At 39.4% G+C, this 25,925-nt stretch overlaps 1 protein-coding gene across 1 annotated transcript in view; it reads left to right on the top strand.

Moving 5' to 3' along the window:
• The window catches only part of SHB (SH2 domain containing adaptor protein B), a 353,413-nt gene extending 331,684 nt beyond the window's left edge, over positions 1-21,729 (top strand). The window contains exon 6 of the mRNA XM_074205859.1: positions 14,424-21,729. Coding sequence (XP_074061960.1) covers positions 14,424-14,607 — 184 coding nt within the window. The 3' untranslated portion in view covers positions 14,608-21,729. The remainder of the gene's footprint in view (positions 1-14,423) is intronic.
• Positions 21,730-25,925: the final 4,196 nt, after the last annotated feature.

The raw sequence follows: 25,925 nt of genomic DNA, 5'->3' as shown, positions 1-25,925 counted from the left end.
CAGAATTAATGGAAATAGGTTTAATATCATTATTTTCTACTGACAACCATTCTCCCATGAGCAGTGCATTATGCTGGGTACTGAGAGAATTAGGACAAATGAGGCAAAGTATATTAGCATAAACCCTCCATTTGCCTTAGAAGGCCTGGGTTTGATTATTGTCATTATCACTCACTTAGCGATATGACCTTGGGAAAGTAGCTTCTCAGCTTCACTAAACTGAAGGGGGTAGACTCGGGGATCTCTGTGATCCCTCCTAGATTTGAGGTCATTGACTGACTGATAGATCTAGAGCTCTAGACCTCAACAGCTATCCTAATCCCATTCAAAAGATGAGGAAACTGAGATCCAAGGATGTTGTTTAGGGCCCAAGTTTGAACTCAGTCTTCCCATCTCAGATCCAGTATATATATATATCATTTCTCAGCATGAGTGGGACTTTGGAGGGGGGTGGAGAGAGAAATAGAATAAGGAGGTGAAATCTGTCATTTACCCTAGTGCAAATCTCTTATTCCAGTGATGGTCAATAAAACATTTATTAAATTCTATTTTCCAAGACCTGTACTAGGCAGCTGAAATACTAGGATAAAAATGAGACCATTCCTTAGCCAGGGAGAGTACTCCTTGCACAGAGCTTCGAAGAAAGTTAGGAAATGTAAGAGTTGGAGGTAGAGAAAGAGTGCATGCTGAGTATGAGAAATAGACAAATAAAGGCATGGTGGTGGGAGATGGAATCTTGTGATTGAGGAAGGACAAGAAGGCCAGATCGGCTAGACTTCGAGACTGTGTGAAGGGCAATTGTGGATGAGAAGGCAGGAAAGATAACTTGAATAGGAGGAGTTTTAAAGGCCATCTTCAATAGTTGACATCTTATCCTGGAGGCTGTGGTGAGTCATAGCAGTACAAGGAGGAGGATGACTGCCAGACCCACCTTAGGGGGTTTGGAGGGGAGAGAGTTGAGAGAAATAGGCTAATTAGGAGAACATGGAACCAAGCATTTAGCATGTAAATGTTAGCTATTTATTGCTGCTGGTGTTGATATTGTTGTTACTTATTAATTATTAACATAAGATAATCCAGGGCAATGAGGTGACACAGTGGATAAAGCACCGGCCCTGGAGTCCGGAGTACCTGGGTTCAAATCCGGTCTTAGACACTTAATAATTACCTAGCTGTGTGGCCTTGGGCAAGCCACTTAACCCCATTTGCCTTGCAAAAAAAACCTTACAAAAAAGAGTGGCGGGGGGAGTCTGTCAGGGTAGAGATGGAGAGGAAGGAACCAAGGACACCTGGAGGTTAGCCCTGGTTAGAGAAAGGACCACCTCTTCATCAGACTAGAGCAGGGCTGTCCAACCTTAATTTTAAGTTTTTATTGAAACAATAGACAATATATTTTGATTTACCATTTTAGTGAGAGCTCTGCAGTAGCTTGGTTTCATTTACTAAAGCATTTAATAAACCCACAGACAGGTGGCATGCAGCTCCCAGTCTGCATTTGGTATAGTCCTGGACTAGAGTAAAGGAGTAGACAGCTAGGTGGCACAGTGGAATCAAGAAGAATTACATTCCTGAGTTCAAATATGGCCTGAGACTCTTATTATATGTGCGACTCTGGACAAGTCACCTGTTTGCCTCAGTTCATCTGTAAAATGATCTGGAGAAGGAAACTGCAAATTTCTCCATTATCTTTGCCAAGAAAACCAAGAAAAACAGATACAACTTTAAAATGATGCAACAACAAAAAGAGGAGAGAAGGGGGCATGGGGTCAGTTGGTTTTGAAATAAAGAGAAAATTAGGTTGGCCTGGGTGAGGGGGAAGGATCACTTCATCATAGATGGGAGTAAAAGAGGAAAGGAGGAAGGAGAGGAACAGTAGTGTCAAGAAACTTGTAATGAAGAGAAGAGTAGAGAGCTCACCCTGTATGTCAGTCCAAAAGGAAGGTCAGAGGACCCAGACAAAACCTACATGAGGTGGAGGTGACCAAGAAGTAATAGCTGTATTTATCAACAGTTCATAACATTTTTTATGTCGTGGACTTCCTTTGATTATCTGGTTATCATGGACCCCTTATCAGAATAATGTTTTTAAATGAATAAAATAAACATAATTACAAAAGAAACAACTCATATTGAAATAATTATCAAAAAATTATAAATTCACAGACACTAGGGGTAAGATCCCTGGATGATCCCTGGATTTAAGTTCCCTGGCACCCATATATGAGAGGTTTTCTCATGGTGGTTATTTCAAATGGGAGTTTATTAATAAAATGACAGATTTATTCCATTACTAATGGAAAGAACATTAGAGGTTTTCCTTATTGCATCAGTGTTTGATATAAACTCAGTTTTTCCAGACCTGCCTGCTTTTACTCCTCTCTAACCCCATGTCAATAATCCAGGTTTAGGCCATAATCTGGCCATGTTTAGTTATTTTGTTTTGACCTAGTCCCATAAACTCATATGTATCTGTCATTATAAAATATTTAACAGGAATCCTTGAAGCAATCCAAATCATTCCATGTGTTTGGAGATTTGACATTTTTCTTTTTAAAATTCCATTGTCTTTTGGATGAAGAAAAATTAGTGTCCAGCCCCCTGTACTGTACATTATATAAAGAAGCAAGGATTCTTCTACTACTACTACTACTACTACTACTACTACTACTACTACTACTACTACTACTACTACTTCACCAACTACCTGTCCTTATTTGGAAGCCACAGATAGATGGTTGGATTTGGAGTCAGAGGACCCACTTTCAAATTTTATTTCAATCACCATGACTTTGGGTGGGTGACTTAATACCTCAGTTACCTCATCTGTAGCGTGTTGTCATGGTTGCCCATCTTTCTTCCTCCAAAAGGACCAATGACCCCTGGGGACATGGTTTGTGGAATTGGACTTATGTGAGGTTGAGTCACACAATTGTCTGATTTGGCTTCCCTCTTCTGGAGGTGAGAAAACTGAGACCCAGAGAGATTAAGGGGCTTCCCCATGGTCATCCAGCTGGTGTCAGAGGAAGAACCTGATGCCTTGGCCTTATGATTCCAAGGCACGCTAATGGCAATACCACATAGGCAAGTCTAAACAAAAGGGAAAGAAGAGAATACACTGCTTTCAAATTATGCATCTCCATTGCTAAAATAACTTTTTCTTGGCTTTAAGTGATTCCTCTTATGCCTTTTTATTTTCTTCTTTCTTGATCAGCCTCTTCCTCATTCTGCCCTTCCCACCCAGTTTAAGGGTCTTCTAACTGGCCCTGTGGATAGAGCGCTAGCCTTGGTGTTGGGAAAATTCATCTTCCTGTGTTCAAATCTGGATTCAGATACTTAGTAGCCATGTGACCCTGGGCAAGTCCCTTAACCCTGTTTGCCTCAGTTTCCTTATCTGTAAAATGAGTTGAAGAAGGAAATGACAAATCACTCCAATATCTTTGCCAAGTAAACCTCAAATGGGGTCAACAGTCGGACATAACCAAAGATGACTGACCAACCAAAAAAAAGAATAACCAAGTTATAAAGACTGGTTTTGTAACAATGATGTTTAGAACATAAAAATCTCCTTAATAATAAGAGCTCCCATCTACATAATACTTTGAAGTCTACAAAGGTTTTGATATCCACTGTCTCATTTGATCCTCTTGACTACTACCATGGGAAGTAGATGCCTTACTATTAACCCCCATTTTACAGATTAGGAAATTGAGGCAGGTAAAGTTAAGTTGCCCAAGGTGTCACATACCTAATAAGTGTTTGACGCAGAATTTCAGCCCAAATGTCCAAGTCTGTCGAAACCAGTTTTTGATGTGCTTTGGCTTTTTTTTTTTCTTGATTTGGTTAAGTTTAGTTCCTTAAAGTGATTATAAGTAAATATTGTTTCATGAAGGTGTGGTTGGTTTGGACAAATAGGAATACCAAAATGAGATTTTTGAAAAGGTGAAATAAAGCTGTGTCTTAAATCTTGAGTTCCTTAAAACCTCTGGACTGGGTTGGGGTGAGGGGAAGGAAGGGATGTTCTTTTTTTCTCTGCTCTTTCATTTCCCCTCCTAATTCAAGAATTGGAAAAATTAGACAAGGGATATTGAGAGGAACTGGAGAGATTCATTTAAATTGGAGAAGACTAAAGTTGACATCCTTGCAAACCAGTCTTGGTAATATTAGGCTTTCAAGGAGTAAAATAATGGATATGTAAAGTGTTCCCTTTCTGGCCTTTACAAACCCTTTTATAGTGGGTCCTGGAAGAGACTGAAGTTTAGCATGAAGATCTCCAAAACTACACATTGCCTTTAGAATAGAAATTCAAGTTTTCCTGCATTTGGAGGAGTTTTTATTTGTTTGTAGACTATGCGTTTGACATTTTAATAACTGCAGCTGTTCATTGTTTTACTACATTTAATGAACATTACTCTCCAAAGGGCCCGTGTTGCTTCCCTGATAAAAATAGAGGGCAATAAAATGGTTTTGTACCTTATTAAACAAGATAGTAGATGACAAAGTGGGTAGAACACCAGCCCTGGAGTTGGGAGGACCTGAATTCAGATCCAGTTTCAGACACACACACACACACACACACACACACACACACACACACACACACACACACCCCAACTGTGTGACCTTGGGCAAGTCATTTAACTCTGATTGCCTCGCATCCAGGGCCATCTCCAGTTGTCCTGATTTATATCAGGACACTGGATCCAGATGACTCTGCAGGAGAAAGTGAGGCTGATTACAGCACAGCCCCCTCTTCACCCAAATTCGGTTCACATGCTTGTCATGGCATCACCTTCCTGATGTCATGGTCTTTGAGAATAAAGGACAAACATCTCACATGCTTAGAGAGCAGTCGGTACCACCACTGGTGTATTCCTGTAAAAAAAGGCAACAAAGGGTAACAGTTCTTGAAAATAGCAAGGACAGAGCTCTGTGATGAGCCAGAGCTCTCTGCTTCCTTCACACCTCTGATCATCCTCAGCCCTGACCCTGTCACCCTCAGGACTTCTCTTTGGTGCAGGAAGTCATCCCCTGACTGGTCCTGTACAGATGTTTGCAAGCCTCTGGTTCACTGTTGTGGGGAGAATCTTTTCCTTGATAAAGAAGGAAGAAAGAAAATAGAAGAAAAGTACCTTTTCTGTCTTAGGATAATACTTCTTATCCCACCATTTTTGCTGGATGGATATTGGAAAATCTGGATGGGTATGTCCTTGGACCACAGACCGCCAGGTCTGCACTTAGAGTATCCCTATCTCCCATCACCATCCTTAGGGGACACAGTGTTCACTCTGATATGTGAGCATTGTTCCCCTTTTATCAGTTAGGTGACTCAGTGGATAGAGCGCTGAACCAAGAATTGGAAAGACATGAGTTCTAAATTCTCCTCAATTAATGGCTGTGTAATTATAAGTAAGACAGTTAAACTCTCTCAGCCTCAGTTTCCTCCTCCGTAAAATGAGGGTAATAACAGCACCCGTCTTCAAGGGTTACTAGGAGGATCAACTGAAATAATATGTGGAAAGTGCTTTGTAAACATCATTTATAGCTCTATACAAATATCAGCTATCATTATAACTGTTAGCCCCAAAGGGTGAACAAAAAAGTATTACTGTGTGCATTTTTAACAGGATCATAATCATTGACACCAGAAGACAATTTCTTAGCTTTATATTGCATAAATATTATATGCAAGTATTTTTAGTCATTTCATCATGAAAATAGGTGATTTAACATAACTATTATGCTGTATTCTTCATGAAATATGCATTAAGCAATTACGTCTAAAAGTGAGAGGCAAAGGCCAGGCACAGTGCTTCAAGCGATGTGCCCCAGCAACTGCAAGGATGTGTGATGTATTATTAAATACCTTGATTATTATGAGAGGACGATTCTTGTTATTAGGCCCCATCCAACAAGGAGCCTTTGATAATCTCCAGGATCTGAAATTACTTTTTGTTATGATAATTAAATATCTGAGCATAGGTATGGATTGTATCATGTATCATTTGAGAGCACGACCACATTAATTAGGCAGGTCGCCCACCAGGGAAAGCCCTATCATTGTGACTTTGCTCCTTCAAGATGTACTATCAAAGGAGAAGAAAATGGCCCAGAATCTTGTCTCCTGTCTGAAAAAGTAGCTGTCAGCCCTGGCTTGTCAGGCATCACCTTGGGTTGCCAGCTTTGAAACAGATGATTCTACAACAGCATGAGCACCAAGGAGCAAGGACTGGATGTGGGACCCTCTACCGCAGCCAACCAAAGACCTGGAGGTTGAGGATATAGTAACACATTGTTGAGTGGCCCTTGTATTTGGAGTTTCAACCAAAAGATCATTTCAGGGAAAATAATGTCCTTCCAGACAATCTCCAAGGATGAAGGTTCTGGCAGGAATAACTCAAGACATTCCATCCCCTTTCCTTCTATGTCCAAGAAATTTTCCCATCTGACCTCACTTTGTTCATTTCAAGGGAGTGCAGGTTTAACCTTTTCTGTGTATTCAGCACCCAAAACAAAAAGAATTTAGATTTAGAGTCGGGGGGCCTGTCTTTGAACCTTGATGCTTCTCTGTGGCACCTCTGGGACTTGGAGCAAGTTACTTAGCATCTCCAGGCCTCAGCTTCTTCATCTGTAAATGAGGGGTGCTGCGGGCAGTAGAGGAGAGTATTGAATTCAATGATCTCTATAAAGTCTTATCTAATAAACACTCCTAGACCCCTTGGAAAAAAGACTGGGAATGGTGGGTGAATGGTTATAAAATGAGGGGGGCTGTTTTCCTTTCAGCAAGAAGCTTGAGGGAGGCAGCTTGGTAGAGTATAGACTAGAGTCACAGTTCTACTCTGGTGATTCTCCTTGATGTAGAGGAGAGTCAGGGTCCTTGAAGTCTGTGCCAATAAAGCATAAATCCAGGCAGCTTCTGCCATGCTGGAATGGCTTCCATCCTGGTGACAGATTATATCCACCTTCCTAGGATGCAGTAAGAGCCTTCAAATTGTAACTTGAACATTATGCATTTTGTTAATTATTGTATTATGTTATATATAATACATGTTAATATTAGAGCCAGAAGTACAAAAGTAGACATGGAAAAGAATAACCAAAAACTATATAGGTTGATATATATGCATGTGTGTGTAAAATATGACTCCCCATTAAGAATCAGAGACCAAAGGCATAAGCCTCGAAGGCCCCACAGAAGTCTGTGCAGAAGAGAGCTGAGCATCTTCATTGCAAATGCAAATAACATCAGTTAAATTGCTTATCTCTCAACAGATGGGAAATGACTGTCCAAAGGCTGGAGTCCTTTTCAAGTTTGACCTTGAGCAAAATCATTTAAGTTCTGTATTCTTTGAGTAACTCCAACTCCCTAGAAATTAGGTACATCACAAATGGGTTGCAATCCTCATTAGAAAGAAGTCCCTGGAAGAAAGAAGGGAAGGAGGAAGAAAAAGAAAGAAAGAAAAAGAATACATTCTGTGTATAGGATTCTCATATTTCTAATAAAGGCCACTATCCATTTAGGGCATTTCCTCTCCTGATGCTTGGACCCAAATGAGGAAATCAGGGCCAAAGAACTTAATGGCCTTTGAACATTACATAATATATGTGTTATGTTAATGTTACTTACACATCAAATATAGAACGAATAGTTTTCCCACAGCGACACAGACCCTTCATCCGGATGCTCACAAACCTGCTCTGCTTGACACAAGTCTACTTGCACACTGTCTTTCCCTGAGCAATTTTTTCTTGCACAGAGCCTACTGGGGTTAAAACAGGACCAGCCCAAGCTCTTTATCTGTCAAAGCTCAGTCACAACAGCTCTCAGAAATCTGGCATTATTCCACTAAGTTCTAGCTGCACAGGCAGGGATCGCTTTACCTCTGCTTCCCAGACAACATGAAATTCCCCTCCTAGGATCCACAAAGCCGCCCTTCCTATCATTCCCTCTAAATGTCAGTTTAGTTCCATTCTTAACCCCATCTGATCCCCAAGCCTCTTGCTCTCTCATCTTGTTTTTCTCATTCTCTCCCTCTCTCCCTCCCCACTTCCCTTTCTATCCCCTTTTCCTTATCTTTTCTCTTTTCCCTAACCATCTTCCTCTCTATCTCTTTCCTCCCTCCCTCTCTATTCCTCTTCCCTTCTTTCTCTCTTCCTTCTTCCCTCATTCCCCTCTCTCTTTCCCCCTTCCCTTTCCATCTCTCTTCCTCTCCCTTTCTCCTCCACTCCAATCATTCATTAACTGCTTCAAGAGCATTGCCCCAGTCAAACTGATGCCTGTTAAAGTAGCTTAAACAGACCAAGGTTCCCCCTGGACCCAGATACCTCTGGAGGAGAAGGTAAGGCTGGTGACTTAGCACAGCATCCCCTCTTTCAAATCCAATTCATTTCTTCATCGTTCCCGTCGTGGCATCACCTCCTTGATGTCATGGTCCTCTTCCAGAATGAAGGACAAACAACAATGATGATAACAACTGCCACATCACAAACATGTCTTGGGATCAACTCTCCCACTACCACACCAATAATTATCACCAGGGTCAAGCACACCAGTTAGTGTCCTTTTATAGCCAGGGGGTATGTAAAGATTTTGTACAGCTAGGTTTCAAACTGTGCCCTTGCTGGGAATCTGACTAACTCTATATATAAGAAATTATCAATGATCTGAGTTAGGAGCCTTTCCCTTCTTCCCATAGGTGGGTGTGGGAAGAGCAAGATTTTAGTATGGGATCTGCCATTAATGATCAACCTCTTTATTTTTCTTTTGATTTTTTTACTTTCTTTTTTAGTCAATTAAACATTTATTTTCTCACCCCAAAATTGAAGTAAAACAAGACCCTACTAGTAAATATAAAGTCAAAATAATTCCCACATTAGCCATATCTAAAAATCTGTTTTCTCCTGCACCTTGATATCATACTTCATCATCCACCTCTGTAGTCATGGTTATGTCACTGCATTGATAAGAGTCCTTAGATCACTGTTGTGATTATATACCTTTTTCTCCCCATTCTGCTCACTGCTCTCTGCATCAGTTCAGGTAGATATTCCCAGGTTTCTCTAAAATGGTCCATTTCCATTATTTCTTAAGACACAGTAATGTTCCATTACACTCAGACTCCATTATTTATGCAGCCATTCCTCAACTGATGGGCACCCTTGCAGGTTCCAGTTCCTTGCCACTACTAAAAGAGCAACAGTTTTCAGTACAAATAAGTAATAACGTCTTTGATACCTCAGTCCACTCCTTGGTAAAATGTGGATGACTTTGAAGGTTCCTTCCCACTCTTAATGTTCTCTGAAGGCATGTTTCTCATGACATCCATCCCTTTGTACCAGACTGCATATCTGTGGTACAGTAAAGACATGAGGTTCAGAAAACCTGCTTCATGTCCAAGCCACTCTGCTAACTAGATTCATGTCTTTAGATGAATCATGTAATTTGCTCATCAATAATAAAATGTGATACTTGAATGACTCACCTCAGAGAGGTTGTTGGGAGGAAAGATCCTTATTGATTCTAAAACTGTTCACTTTTTATTATCCTAAGCTCCCCCTGCCCAGAAAGCAACCATCACAGCCAGAACCCTAGAAACTCTCAACAGAACTCCAGCCCCTTGGAATGAATAAATGAATTCAAAATCTGTAGCCTTAGAACAAATCCCACTTCTCTAGAGTCTCATGGGACAACACAGGACCTTCAAGCATAGACTAAAACCCAATTTTTCAATGAAAACTGTAGCCCAGGGGCGGCTAGGTGGCACAGCGGATAGAGCACCGGCCCTGGAGTCAGGAGGGCCTGAGTTCAAATCCAGTCTCAGACACTTAATAATGACCTAGCCGTGTGGCCTTGGGCAAGCCACTTGACCCCATTTGCCTTGCAAAAATAAATAAATACATAATAAATGTTGCTCTTTCTTAAAAAAAAAAAAAAGAAAAGAAAAGAAAAGAAAAGAAAAACAAGAACTGTAGCCAGAAATCGATGTCAGTGACACCCAAAAACCTAATGTATTTGGTTGTTCCCTAATTGTAAGCATGCTTAAGTGTCATGCAAACTGAAGTATTGGGAGCAGGGTTTCTTGTTTAACTTGTTTATTGTAATATTAGTAGGCAGGTTGGTGCACTTAGTAGTAAAAAATGACATTGTCTATGGCCTTAGGTAGGTTCCATATCAATTTTTCCAAGCATTTCACTGTCTCTCTTAGGTTACTTTTACTGTGATTGTGAATTTTGTCCACCTAGAGTAATTTATTCATGTTGCCCTGGAGATTGGCCCCCTTGGTTACATTTTTTTTTAAAGTTCCTTACATCCTTCTTCTCCTTCTAATTCTTTTTTTTTTTTTGCAAGGCAAATGGGGTCAAGTGGCTTGCCCAAGGCCACACGGCTAGGTAATTATTAAGTGTCTGAGACTGGATTTGAACCCAGGTACTCCTGATTCCAGGGCCCGTGCTTTATCCACTGCGCCACCTAGCCGCCCCTTCTTCTAAACCTTGATGTTGATAGGTTGCTGTTGTTGTTGAATTCCTATACCTGATAAAAGACCTCAAGTCATCACCTTTCTCTCTTTAAAAGCCTCAAGCACTCTGCATAATCTTTACTTCTTTAAAAAAGACTGTTCCTCTAAATTGCTGAAACTTGGGTTCTCGACACAGAATGCATTTATTTCTCTTATCACATTAATTTGAGGGTAGAACCTTAAAAACCATTTCCTAGCAGGAAAAAATGCTTGATGAATGGTTGAAACAAAACAATATAGCTACTCCAAACATTTAGAGATGTCACCCTTGGCTTAAAGGAAATCACTTAGAGAGCAATTATTTTTCAAAAGCGAGTCATTCCTGTAAAGAATTGAAATTTAAATCAAGATTTCTAGGTTGGCAATGTTATAATTACAGTGCCTGCAGTGATTTCTACTCTTCAGTGAAGGGTCATTTCATCAGAGAATTGCCTCAACAAATCTGAAAAACATGAGCCTGCATTTACTCAAATTGCTCCAAAGAGAATCACACGTGGATATATAATGAAAATTTTTAAGTAACACTTGAAGACTAATATAGCCATCATACTAACACATAAATGAGAATTTTAATTGTCACATTTATGTTTGTGTTTTCTTTCTCTCTCCTCTCTCTCTCTCTCTCTCTCTCTCTCTCTCTCTCTCTCTCTCTATATATATATATATATATATATATATATATAGACATATCTTTATATTTATAGATTTGTATATGCACACACACATCGTAAGACAGCCACAATTTTATTACACGTGGGCATTATGTGACCTTAGAAATTTTAGTGTCAAGAATTACTCTGTTTAGGATATATTCCCTGAAGAGTCCCTGCTGTCTGAAGCAATATAATCTGCTTCAATTGATGTTGAAATACATGCTGTGGTGGCATGAAAATCTGGATAAAGCCAAGAGATTTACTATATAAATTATCCAATTGGGTTGATCTTGGTTATTGAAAGAAAGCAATCTTGTTATTACTATGACCATTTCACACTGGCTTTTCTTTTTGATAGTATCCATTATTGTGTGTGTCTTCAAAATATTTGGCCAGTAATGGCTTTAGTTTACTGCTGAAACAGAGATGAAGTTAACTGTAAGTGCTGTTCCCGGCCTGTGCATTCACAGTAGTAACCACTAATTAAAGTCCTATAAAAATCTAAGTTGCATGGATATAATGGACAAAGACATACTTATCTAATAAAAAAAAAAACTTAAAATTTCCATTACATATCCCAACCAATTTTCATGTCTAAATTAATAATGTTCTCTTTGTAGGTAGCATTTTTCTTTGTTTTTAATATAAATATTTCATTTGTTTTACAATTATATACAATAGTAGTTTCTGCCTATCATTTTTTGTAATGTTTTGAATTTTACGATTTTTCCCCCACCCTTCCCACAGAAGGCAGTCTGATAGTCTTTATATTGTTTTCAGGCTCTACATTGATCAAAATTGAATGTGTTGAGAAAAATCATATCCTTAAGAAAAAAATGAAATATTAGAGATAGCAAAATTAGACAGCTTTTTTTATTTTTTTGGTTTTGTTTTTTGTTTTTGAAAGGCAATGGGGTTAAGTGACTTGTCCAAGGTCACACAGCTAGGTAATTATTAAGTGTCTGAGATCACATTTGAACCCAGGTACTCCTGACTCCAAGGCTGGTGCTCTATCCACTGTGCCACCTAGCTCCCCCCCCCCCCAGATGACTTTTGTTTAAATTGAAGTTAATAGTCTTGGGGCAGCTAGGTGGTGCAGTGGATAGAGCACCAACCCTAGAGTCAGGAGTACCTGAGTTCAAATCCAGCCTCAGATACATAATTACCTAGTTGTGTGACTTTGGGCAAGCTACTTAACCCCATTGCCTTGCAAAAAACAAAACAAAACAAAAAAAGAAGTTATTAGTCTTTGGTATTTGTTTAAACTACACAGTTCCTTCTCTAGATACAGATGGTATTCTCTGTCACAGATACCCTAAAATTGTCCCTGATCGTTGCACTGATGGAATGAGCAAGTCCATCAAGGTTGACCATCACCCCCATATTGCTGATAGGGTGTATAGTGTTTTTGTGGTTCTGCTCATCTCACTCAGCATCAGTTCATGCAAATCCCTCCAGGCTTCCCTGAAATCCCATCCCTCCTGGTTTCTAATAGAACAATAGTGTTCCAATAAATGTACATATACCACAACTTGTTCAGCCATTCCCCAGTTGATGGATACTTGATTTCCAATTCTTTAGCATTGTTCTTCTAAGAAGTTCAGAGGTCTTGCCCAGGAAACCTTGAATTTGTGGATGGATAGATATAGATAGATAACTGGGTTTTTTTTCAAAATGGGTTTTCCTTTTAATCTTATGTAATATTTTTCATTTAAGTGTATTATTCTGAGAAGGGATCCCCAGGTTTCAGCAGACTTCCAAAAGGATCCATGATTCAAAACAAGATAAGGATCCCTGAACCGCCTGTTCTAGTTAGAAATTTCTAAGGATATCATAGAACTGAGTTAATTTACTTCTTTCTCACACTTATGCAGACTGCCTACCTTTCCATCAGCCTGTTATCATGATCCTATTTGATAGCCACCCAGGAGCATTGTCTCCCAGCACTGATACAGAGAAAGATGAAAAGAGTCCTAATTGGCTGGAACCATTTCCAACTTCCTGCTACATCCAGTTTCTCATATTTCCACCACAGTAGCAGAAATTGATGGGAGATAGAAGAAGTCACCAATATGGGGGAGGGAGGGATCAGCTGTGTTGCTAGGGGTTGTCACCATGACCTTGATATAGGATGTATTGTTTCAGTTTACTGAAGTATTGTGCTTCAATCCTAATCTTAGATAAGATTTTAAACATAAAAGTTTTGGAGCTCAAAAGATAAAGTGAATCCATAGCTATAGTTATCCCTGGCATCTGCCAGGCACTCCTGAGTGCTGAAGTTCCAATAAGCCAGAAAGCTTGAATTTGCATTGACCTGGAGTCTTTTTTCAATTCTTATTTTTTTATTCTTAATTTATGGAATAAAACAAGCATTTTCATAATGTAATAAAAGAAAAAAGGTAATTGCATGTGAAAGTACAAATCTATTATGTACAACTGTATATTCCTTTTAAACATAATAAAGTTATCATATAATTTTTTTTGCATTTTTTTCCTTCCCTCACCCTAGTGTTGGCTACCATTGGAGTGTGTGTGTGTGTGTGTGTGTGTGTGTGTGTGTGTGTGTGTGTGTGTGTAATCATTCTATACATACTTCTATTTATCAGTTCATTCTCTGGATGCAGATAGCATTTTCCCTCATAAATCCTTTGTAGTTAACTTGGGTATTTATGGTATTCAAAAATAATTCATTTACTCCAAGTTGTTGTTTTTTTTTTTTTTGGCAAGGCAAACGGTGGCTTGCCCAAGGCCACACGCAGCTAGGTAATTATTAAGTGTCTGAGATCGGATTTGAACCCAGGTACTCCTAACTCCAAGGCTGGTGCTTTATCCACTGTGCCACCTAGCCGCCCCTCCAAGTTGTTCTTAACAATATTGCTGGTACTGTATACAATGTTCTCTTGAGTCTGCTCATTTTGGTCTTCCTTATTTCATGCAAGTATTCGTATTTTTCTTTTTTTTTCTTTTTCGTGTTTTTCTGAGATCATTGAGCTCATCATTTCTTGGAGCATGCTCCCATTCCATCACAATCCTTTACCATGACTGTTCAGCCATTCCCCAATTGATAGGCATCCCCTCAATTTCCAGTTTTCACGTTCCAGAGGAGTCTCCATCTCATTTTGGTGTTTGGTTATTTCCTAGCCCCTCAGCCCCGACTTCTGCTCCTCTGCTCACCTTGGCCATTGGCATCCTCTCCCCAGCGCAGTCCTCCTCTCACATACCTTACCAACATGACCTCTTCTTGCTTTCTTCACAGGAGCAACCAGGGCTTCATGCACATGAAACTCACAAAAGCCAAAGAGAAATATATCCTGGGGCAGAACAGTCCTCCTTTTGACAGCGTCCCCGAAGTCATTCACTACTACACAACCAAAAAACTGCCCATCAAAGGAGCCGAACACTTGTCCCTGCTCTACCCTGTGGCTGTCCGGACCCTGTGAGAGGAGGGACCCGCTGGCCTTTTCCCACCCCAGAGAAGGAGGAAGCCAGGACTCCTCCCCAGGCACTGACCAAGAGCTCTGGACTGAGATGAAATGTAAAGTTCCTGGTTTTCACCATAGATGGACTGGCTGGGTTCAGATCATCTGAGTGGTACTTTGGCATTGCTGCATGTCTTTAGAACTTTGTCTTTATTGAAGGGGATGGAGGAACCATATTTTAATGTGATAGCAAATAATCCAGTCCCACCCCACCCCACATCTCCTTTTATTTCCTGTGAATTAAAATATTTTCAAATCCAAAGAAATGCCTTCCAGGGTAAACAGAGCAAAGCAGCTTATAGCAAACAGTGAGCTCCAAGACTTCATTTCTTTGTTCTCCTGCTGTCATGAACTCACACCTGAATATGGTAAAAAAAAAAAAAGATAATAATAATAATAATAGTAATAATGATGGTGATAATTCTCCACTGGTGCTATACTGTCCCCTATTGATAATGAGAGCCAACAGATGCTGGATCTTTCAGGACCTAGAAAATGACAGTACATTATTCAACTCCTTCCCGCTGGAGTCTTCAGAACTCTGCCTCTCCTCTTTGTGCGCATGCTTGTCTGCACACACGTGTGCGTGAGTGTGTGTGGGTGTGGGTTCAGGGGTGAAGGTGCGCTTTCACACATGGTTGGTTAGACTAATCCAACAAAGAAGTTTTTTTTCCCTTCCCTTGATGTGACCTTTCTCAATGGAATCATTTTGCAGTAGCAGAAAGAGTTCAATTATTTATGGCTAGGGTATGTAAATAAAATAGTGGTTTAATATATATATATATATATATATATATATATATTTTTAATCTTTTTTTCCTTTGGTACAACAATAAATCTCTAAGGGTGTATCTGTTCACTCACAAGTTTCATTCAGAAGCCAAGTCAGACCCTGAGGCTTCTACCTTATGGTAGTTAGTGCATTGTGGCCAATGTTTCATTCATGGGACTAAGTTATTCCAGTGAGGGTGACAGGGGAGGGAGCGGGGATGCACTTGGGGTTCAGGTCTTTCAAAGGCTATTGTTGTTTTATCACATCTCATTTTCACAAATAGTGCATGAATAAGTATCACTAAAAATAGACAACAATCCAATATCTTTTTTCGCCTCAGGGATAGAGAAGCATTCTAGAAATGGTGTGTCCATATCTCTAAGTCAGAATGAATCTCAAATAGACAATGTGTAGCAATCAGTCTGGTCTTTCCCAGGGCATTGAGTGTGGTGGAAGGTGGGGAGGAAGCCTGACACCCCAACCCCAGCCCCCTTCGGAAATAACCTAAAGGCCCCCCTCTAGCTTATCCTTATAGACAACTGTATGTACCCTCAAGGCCATGGTCTAACTTCCTGGAAGAAAAGACATTGGCAAAGTAATACTGCTTCAGAAATGCAATTTGAACCCTTCTCCCTGAGGTCCCCAAAAGACCTAGTATACTGAATATGATAAAAGATAAACCCTTGAATGCAAATCCTGTTCAGAGAACTCGCTTGTCTTGCCTCCAGCCTGTCCACTGACCTAATGCCAGACTTCGCCATTTGTGATCAAGGCAGGGCAAGGTTGTGGAACTTGCAAAGGGCCCTGTATTGAGTACAGATCAGGAGAAAACTATAAAAATGTCTGCTATTTCATTCTATTTCCCACTCATTTCACCAGACTTTGATTCAGCACTGAATTTAAAAAAAAAAAAAGATTTTAAATAATTTGTTCTGAAATCTCTAATGCACACTGATTCCTAGATAGAAAAGCAAAAAGGGGGGTGGGAGGGAGAGACTGGCATTAGGTTCTGGGCTAATGTTTTCTGCTTCCTGACTGCAAAGCCTTTGATGTATTGATTTAGATTTGGGTGAGATAATCCCAACAGTTTTGAGAAGAGGAGCATTACAGACTTTAAGGCCCATCAACAAAATGTCGGCCAGACATCAGATTGCCCTCTTAGTTGTGTTTAAATGTTCTGACTTAGAGCTATGGAAGCAAGCTGTTATCTTACCCTGGGAAGGATTGTTCAGTAATCTTTTCTTTCAATCCACAAAGTTTTTCTCTCCAAACGAAAAGCTTTCCTTCCTGGCAGCCTTCTTTCACAAAGTTCCTCATTCAACATCAGGGGGGTCATTTCTAAAAATATTTACCTCCACCTGCTATAAAAAAGAGCCTGACCCTTAAAAGGCACATCGGACAAAAATCTGGCATTTCTCATTCATCTGGTGCCCTTTGAAAGCATCTTGGTCAGGTTTCTAAAGGATAGAGCCACAGGCTTTGTCCCATTTTGTATTATCAGATACATTCCGTGAAACCAGATTACCTGGTATCATGTGTGTTTACCTGCTCTTTTTTATGACATGCAAGTGAGTTGCATCTACACTTTACATGGAAATGCCACGCAAGGGTAGCATGACAGGAGAACCGATTAGTGATGTCATCTTTTCTCTCCCTTAGCAGGGGATGGAAAGGATTATGGATATCCTGTTTGATTAGCCATTCTTCTTAAATATGCAAGTCTGGAGATGTACAAAAGTCTGCAGCAGCTTTGTGGTCTACCTGATTACATCTCCACAAACTAAATTAGTTTCCTAATCCAGTGAGTCATATCTTCTCTTTCCATAGTATTAATAGTTTTTTTTTAAATGAAAATTTTTCTTAAAAAAATGCTGCCTTCCCTATGTGCAGCTGAAATAAAAATAGGAGTTTGTTTGCACTGACTTTGACTTTGCTTATTGATGTGATCATAAGCCACAATGGTTCACCAGTCACCATTATCAAGTTTACCCAAGACTCCTAATCCATTCCCCTTGGTGAGGGCCTAAATACTGGAATAGGTTGAAGAAGCAATGTGTTATCACAGATTCACTCCCCATTACCAGTTTTTGTTTATATCTTTTTTTTGTTGAACCCTCTCCCTCTTCCTTGAATTGTGACTACTTCCTGTCTGTCAACTTGTATTCATATTTTCTTCACTATCTAACAATTGAAGCTTATTTTTCTTTCAGAACTACTCACATGCAAGCCTAGCATGTCAGTAGCAAGTAATGAAAATAATATTTAAGCTTTATTTCATATAAGGAGAAAAAGAAGGCCTGTCAGAGCATCTCAGTGCATCTCAGTATTTTATCTTTATGGGAAGGGGGGAAAAAAACCTTTCAAGTTATTGCACATCCTCTCAAACCAGAATATTGATGTATAACAGTGCTAGGTGTTGGGGTCAAGAAGACCTGAGTTCAAATACCACTTTTCACACTTATTAACTATGTAATTTAGTGGAAAGTCACTTAAAACTGAAGTTCTGAACTTCAGTTTCTTCATCTTTAAAATGGACTAATGCCCCTCTCAGCTCTAAACCTCTAATTTATGGCATCTCCAACCACAAAACTTCTCATAAAACAGTACCTACAGATTCAACCACTTGGTAAATATAAAGTTGTCATTTGGGATGCTTTTTTCCCCTTCATTTAGCAACTCAGAGCAAAAAGTCAAAAAACCTATATGCCTTCTACAGAAGAAAAAGGAGGGTATAAGAAAAATCTTGACTAACAAAGGGATCCTTGATAAAATTGCCTTTTTCTGTTTTTTTTTTGTTAGTTTTAATTTTTGCAAGGCAATGGGGCTAAGTGGCTTGCCCAAAGCCACACAGCTAGGTAATTATTAAGTGTCTGAGGCCAGATTTGAACTCAGGTCCTCCTGACTCCAGGGCCAGTGCTCTATCCACTGCACCACCTAGCAGCCCCTAAAATTGCCTTTTTTTAAGATTTATTTTGTTTTGTTTGAGAGAGGGACAAGTGAATTTTGACCTGAGATTTCATTGATGCAGGAACCTGCTAGGTTAATCTACAACTTTCCAAAATTCAGTCCTTTGTCCATAGGAATGAAAACAAATGCCATGCCCCTATGTTGCAAAAATAAGACCTACATCTTCTGACTCAAACACTATTGACAGATACTACCTTGTTTCCCTCTTTGGTCTTTTTTTTTTTTTTTTTTGCCCTGAAAGTCCAGTTTCTTAAATTGCCCAGAGCTGCTCTTGCAAACCTCGATGGGAGCAGGGCCCTCCCTTCGACTTTCATCATTGCTTGAAGCATTTTGTTTGTTCGTTCTAAACATCTTTTGTGATGTTTTGTTCCTATATCATTTTGGTTCAACACTTTGAAGAATATAAGTGATGTGAAAATACTGACAGAGCAACAGATTAGAATCATTATTTTAGGAAGAGCCTAAGAAGAAACAGGTGAAGTCATTTCATTGAAAAATATTCACCATCAGTTGCAAATCTTTTTTAAGGGTTTGATCTCAAGTTCTGGTATGACCTTGAACTGAACATCTAAGAGCAAAACTCATTTGTGGCTCCTCGGGAAGTGAATTCATTAAGCTTGTTCAGGCCCCACATGGATGGGATTGCCATTTGGCTCTCCTTGCTAATTTTATGGGATCCTTTCTTGGTGGTATGAGCAGAACACCCCACAGTTATGCGGAAGTAGTGTTTGCACCAATAATCTCACCAATGAAGGTACATTGCCAGAGTTATAAGGGAACTTTGTATTTCTTCTCATGCTATATTTATCCTATGAAATGCACTGAGGATTCATTCTCTGGGGCATCAAGCTAATGACACAACCCAATAGACTGTTGGAGTATAACCTTTTCATCCTTCAAAATTAATTCACCAAACAGCAACAGAAGAAGGCAAAATGGTGGGGGGGGGGGGCATCCAAAATGAACCAGCTCCATGCATGATATTATTATATTCTGGTGCCTTCAAGACCTCAGCACTGATGAAATCTCCTAGGTAGGTAAAGCGATATTTCACCTCTCATCTCCTGAATGCTGTTCTCCCGATGGTTCTTCCATGTGGAATATGTGCCAATTATACTCAGCTGTTTTGTGTGTCACCTGTCACTTATCTCACTGCTGTAAGTTGTGTATTGGGTATCTACCATTTAAAAGATTCATGGAAACTTTGAATGCAAATTGTGAGTGTTTTCATTCTGTGTAATAAAATGTATAAAGATGTATATTTAATGTGAAACTTTTAATATAAAAGTGTCTTGTTAAATGCATTTAAGAGAGTATGGAAGTTTCTTTCTTTAAAAGACAACTTAATAGTCCTTTTTGTCATTTTAATATACTCTGAGAATAGCTTTCTAACTGGATAGGTTATGATTCTGACAGCCATGATCTATTCATCTACCACTGCCAAAAATATGAGTGTATAGTATTATTATTGTTATTATTCAGATATTCAAATTCATCACTTCTATAAGAATTTGAGAAACTGGAATCCTAACAACCCAGCTAAGCAGTAACCAAAAATCTAGTCTAGTCCTAATGCAAACACTGTTCTATTGGCCTCATGAAGATATTTGAGAATATTACATTCTATGATTTTATTTATAAACAGAGACATAGGACACATAGGAAATCTAAGAAAATGGTATGCATATGAAATCCCACCAGTATGTCACTGATTTTAGGAGTCCTCATCCTGATGTTGGACAATAAGAATCAGGTGTCATCCCTATTTTTCCCATAGCAAAACTAAGATAAAAGAGGTTTAGGAGACTTACTCCTTAGAATCAAAGAATATCCCCCAATCTTAAAATAACCCCAGTCCTTTGACAGAACAAGCTTCATGTTCATCTTCTAAAATTAGGGGAAGGGTGGGGAAGAAATGCTACACACCATTTAAATTATACTTTTCTGCACTGATTGGATTTTAAACTCTAGGAGAAGATGAGTGGCGCTTTTCTTTTGGTCCCATGGATGAATGTGTAAAATTATTAGCAGGTCTGCCCTTTCTGCTGCTTCCCTTTTATACTTTTTTCCTATATTTTCTTGGCAAAAGTTAATAACACAGATAGCTAATATTTGAGAATCATTTCCTTCATTTTAGAAAACAACGTCTGTAATATTAGGGCCAAATTAAAATCTCTATACTGGGTAGTTACTCATATCCACAGGATGAAGTATGGGGGTCTGAATTTACTACTTTTCATTTTTTTGAGTTTCATACCTTTCCTGTGCAGATCACAATCTTTCTGCACCCCATATATGGTGCAATGAATTTCTTTTTGTTGTTGTTGCTTTTTAGGTTTTTGCAAGGCAAATGGGGTTAAGTGGCTTGCCCAAGGCCACACAGCTAGGTAATTATTAAGTGTCTGAGACCGGATTTGAACCCAGCTACTCCTGACTCCAAGGCCCGTGCTCTATCCACTAGCCACCTAGCTGCCCCGCAATGAATTTCTGTGACCAAAATAAACAATAAAAAAGATCTAACGACCCTCTGCTGATGAAACAATCCATGGATCAAAAAGCATTTATTTATTAAATTTTTACAATGTACCAGGTCCTGTTAAGCACTGGGGATGCAAAGAAAGATAAACACCCTGCCCTCAAGGAGTTAACATTCAAATTAGAGCACCAATAAGCAAATATCTAGATATGGAGATGGAAGGTCATTTCAAAGGGAAAGGCACCAGCTGAGGAAGATGATAAAAGGCCTATGGCTGGATGGGGTTTGGAAGAAATCAGAAAAAGTAAATGGCAAAGGAGAAGAAGAGTATTCGAGATATAGGAGGCAGTCAGTGAAAAGGCACAGAAAAATGGGATATTGTTTGGAATAGCAAGTAAGCCAGTGGAGCTGCATCATGTTCAATGTGTGTCAGACTCTTCGTGACTCCATTTGAGGTTTTCCTGGCAAAGATACTGGAGTGATTTCATTTTCTTCTCCAACTCATTTTACAGATGAGGAAAATCATGGGTAAGTAATGGGTAAGTGATTTGCTCAAGATCACACAGCTAGGATTTGAATTTTTTTTTTTTGAGAAAACTTTCCCAGTAAGATGTAGGGTCAAGAGCCAGTCCTCAGGCCAGATTTGAACTTATGCCTGACTCCAAGCCCAGCACACTTTCCATGACAGTGTCCAGCTACCTTGGCTGAATCAAACAGAATTTAATTAGATTGGTCTTCAAGGGGCAGACATAGATCCCATCACTAGTTACATCCTTAAAACCTTTTCTAGTCACGGCTTACTCTCCTTTGAAAACCCAGTTACCTCCACTCTAGGATAAGACATTGCATAAACCTTTTAAAATGGAAACTAGAAAATGCCTAGTTGGAAAGTAGGATTAAGGAGCAGCTAGGTGGTGCAGTTGATAGACCACCGGCCCTGGAGTTAGGAGTACCTGGGTTCAAATCCGGCCTCAGACACTTAATAATTACCTAGCTGTGTGGCCTTGGGCAAGTCACTTAACCCCACTGCCTTGCAAAAAACTTAAAAAAAAGGATTAAACTCCAGTTTGGGGGCATTTTTTTCCTCAATGTCCTCTGGGCAAGAATCTAGCCCTATAAAAGAACACTGATGCAGGCTAAGAATACATAGAGAATGTCACAGACCACTGTACATTAGGAGCAGCAGTTCTTGAGAATAATCTCTTCATATTTCACATTAAAAAATGAAAAAAAGTTGTGTCTTGCCCAAAGTCTTAGAAGCTGGAGTAGGATCTGGGTCTCTATGACCCTAAATCACACTTATAATCTGTATAATAGCAAAGGAAGAAATCATGGTTGTACAGGAAAAAATTGTTGAGAAGAATTAGGTTATGAATATTCAGACAGAACCCAGTGGTCTCTGAGGTCTTATCCAACTCTGAAATGCTATTATTCTATGTAGCATTCAAATCTAAATAGATTTTTGAGAAAACTTCCACAATAAAATGTAGGGTCAGGAGCCAATCCTGAGGAATGACTTTGGGCAAGCAGTATTCATTAGATTCTTTCATGCTTTATTTTCATCATGTAATGGATCCATGATCATATCAATGTAAGTACTTCCCATAGCATTACTAATTGCAACCCCTAGTATTTTGATACTGCTCCACCACCCTGGTGGATTCCTTGAGCTTGAGAGTTCTGAGTTAAAGTAGGGCTAAGTTGATAAGGGTCCCCATGTGGGGGATCCTCGAGGAAGGGAGGAGCAACCAAGCTGCCCAAGTTAAAGAGAACCACCCCTGGTCAGAAATGGAGCAGGTCAACATTCCCATGCAATCAGGAAAGGGATGGAGACTGAGAGACCACTGTATTTTCAGCTTGCATGAGAGTCTTTTTGAGACCAAAACAACTAGCAACTCCTCCATGCAACCTCACCATTTGCAATTCTTGCCTTTAACTTGCCATAAACTTTCCATAAAGGAGAATAATAATTCACATGCATCTAATGCTTTAAGTTCCACAAAGCATTTTCCTCATAGTAGCCCTATAAAATAGGTATTGAAAATATAATTATCTCCATTTTACAGATGAAGAAACTCAGGTGAGATGCCCAAGGTAACAGCCAGCAAGTGTCAAAAGTGGGATTCAAACCCAGATCGCTACAGACTAAATCCAGTGTTTTTTACCCTATACCTTGATGCTTTACCCAGTTTTCTCAAGGCCTTCTAGTTAGTCTATGCCATTTCTCATGCAAAAATTGCCACTAACAGCATGCTACCTACTATGCTTTGCTCAGTAATTTTTCAGTCATGTAATTCTTCATTACCCCATTTGGAGTTTTCTTGGAAGAGATACTGAAGTGGTTTGCCATTTCTTTCCCCAGTTCATTTTACAGATGAGGAAACTGAGGCAAACTATGACATGTCTTGCCCATCACATATAGCTAGTAAGAGAAGTGTTCCTGACTCCAGGTCTAGCACACCACTTAATTGCCTCTCCCCCACTTACCTATATTCACCCATTTTTTCCATTCTTTTTTGGGTAACTAGGACTTTTCATTATTCCTAGATTAAGATGTTCCTTCTAACCATATGGAGTCAGGAGGACCTTAGGTCAAATCCAGCCTCAGACATTTAATATTTACTTAGTTGTGTGATCTTAGGTAAGTCATTTAACTCCATTGCCTTGCAAAAACAACAAAAATATAACCATATGGTACCATTAGAAGGACAATGGTAATAAAGAGCTGAATTTTTATAACAACTAGACGTCTGAGACTATGGAAAACTCTTAACCTCCTAGATTTAATAGAATCCAAGTCCATTTCTACCTATCCAAAATATATGGATTAACTCAAGGGGCTACATAAAGGCTGAGAAATATGAGTTTTCCATCCAATCTCTGGAGTGTGTGGTTAGACCAATTTCTTTCATAATAGTGTAGAATTCATTGTGGTACTTAAGGCTTGATTCTATTGTTCAAAACCATTTGTGAATGAGAACACAACAAGTTTATTAAATGTGTAGGTGGAACAAAGTTGTAAGGGATAACCCTGAATCACAGTCAGAATTCAAAGAGATCTTGAAAGGCAAGAGCACTTGGTTGAATCTTTAAAAAGTATAAATTGAAGAGAGGAAAGAAATGTGGTTAAGATGCCAGTGTGAAGGGCGGCTAGATGGCACAGTGGATAGAGCACCGGCCCTGGAGTCATGATACCCGAGTTCAAATTCGACCTCAGACACTTAATAATTACCTAGCTGTGTGAACTTGGGCAAGCCACTTAACCCCATTGCCTTGCAAAAACTTAAAAAAAAAGTTATCAGTGTGAAAGATGTAGAGGAGTCCATTCTTATAGATACACTACAGCAGATTTTTGGCAAGGACCCCCAGATAGAACAGTGAGAAAAAAAAATAGACAATCAGAAGTAAACTTCCATCTAGTCCAAAACTATCCCCAGAAATGACCAGAAGCTGGCAGAGTCTGGGACAGGGGTTCCCAGAGGAGGCAGTTCAAAATGATCCTGCAACACCACCCAGCACAAGCTTCAGGAATTAGGGCATGAAATCATATCCTGCACCAGTCCTACCAGAATAGAAGTAAAGGATGGACTCAGCCTTTGTAGGTCACTGTGCATGACAGAGCAGTGGCACACTGGGAGCCATAGTAGAAGATAGACATCCACACCAAGAGGCACTACCAGAGCCCAGAGACTAGAGGAATCTCCAGAGGAACCTCCACCAGAGGATGTCAAGGCCCACCAGGGAATGGAACCAAATCCCATTTTATTGCACAAAAAAAAGAAGACAGACTAAGGCCATCACCTTCCATAGACTACAAGGAGACTGAGGCAGTGAGGGGGCCTACTGCCAACCACCCCATCCAGAACTGGGACAGAAAGAGCATTCAGAATTTAGAAGAGATAAAACATATTATATAGGGTCTACTCAACCCATCCAAAAGTCATAAAAAGAATGAAACCCAATTCTAGCACAAAGTCCCAATCTAAGAACTGAAGCTAGAAATATAAGTAATAGAAGAAAGCAATAAACCAAGGAAATATTTGTGTGGGTATGTGTCTATAAATATTCATGTATGTATGTATGTGTGTTATATGTATATATGTTATATACACATAGAGAGAAAGAGAGGGGAGAGGAAACCCCAAGAGGTCAATCCATAAGAAGAATATGATTCCATATGGACAAGAAGGACCTTAAAGAATAAAATGGACTATAAAAGTGATTAAAAGAAGTGAAGCAAGTGAGGTAAAGTAGAACTAGAATTAAAATAAGAATTCTGGAGGGAAAATTTTTAAGGAAAATAAATAGCTCAGGAAAGAAAGTATAAAAATTCACCCAAATAATATGTTTACATCTAAAAGCAAAGTAAAATTAGAAAGGACCTTACAACTGATTCCCCCCCCAAAAAAAAACACTTGAATGAAAAGAAAAAGAATAGGATATAATTGCCAAATAAAGGTCTGACTAAATGCTACTTTGTACATGAGGTCTTCCTGATCCCCCCCGCATATTTATTTTGTATATATTTATTTACGTACATGTCCCCCAATCACTAATAGAATGTAAATACCATGAAGGCAGGGATGGTGTCAATTTTTAGTATTTGTCTTCTCAGCATCTACCAAAGAACCTGGCACCTATTAAATAGTTTGTTGATTGATTGGTATTTGTATATCTACATATTTAAGAGTGACTCAGCCCCCCTTGCCTAAAAAGTTGGGTATATTCCATTTCACCCCTCCCCCAGTATTCTAGTTCCTTTAGCAATTTAAGTTAGATTAACTTTTTTTTTAGATTTTTTGCAAGGCAGTGGGGTTAAGTGGCTTTCCCAAGGCCCCCAAACCTCAGAGGCTAAATCCTCCCCATTTTCCCCTTATCTCTGGGGAAGGGAGAAGGACTTTAGTTTATAACATAGCTCAGTTCAAATATATATGTATGTCTCTCCATGGCACCATATGGCCAAGTTTCCCTTTGTTCACTGCAGTCTCAGATCCGTCTTCTTTTCTAGGGTATACAATCTCTCTCTCCAATACTCCAGTGCAACCTGCATCTCCCTCCCTCTCC

Source organism: Macrotis lagotis, chromosome X (assembly GCF_037893015.1).
Source record: "Macrotis lagotis isolate mMagLag1 chromosome X, bilby.v1.9.chrom.fasta, whole genome shotgun sequence".
NCBI classification, from domain to species: Eukaryota; Metazoa; Chordata; class Mammalia; order Peramelemorphia; family Peramelidae; genus Macrotis; species Macrotis lagotis.
Note: the sequence above shows the minus strand (reverse complement) of the source record. Positions and strands in the feature narration are given on the sequence as shown.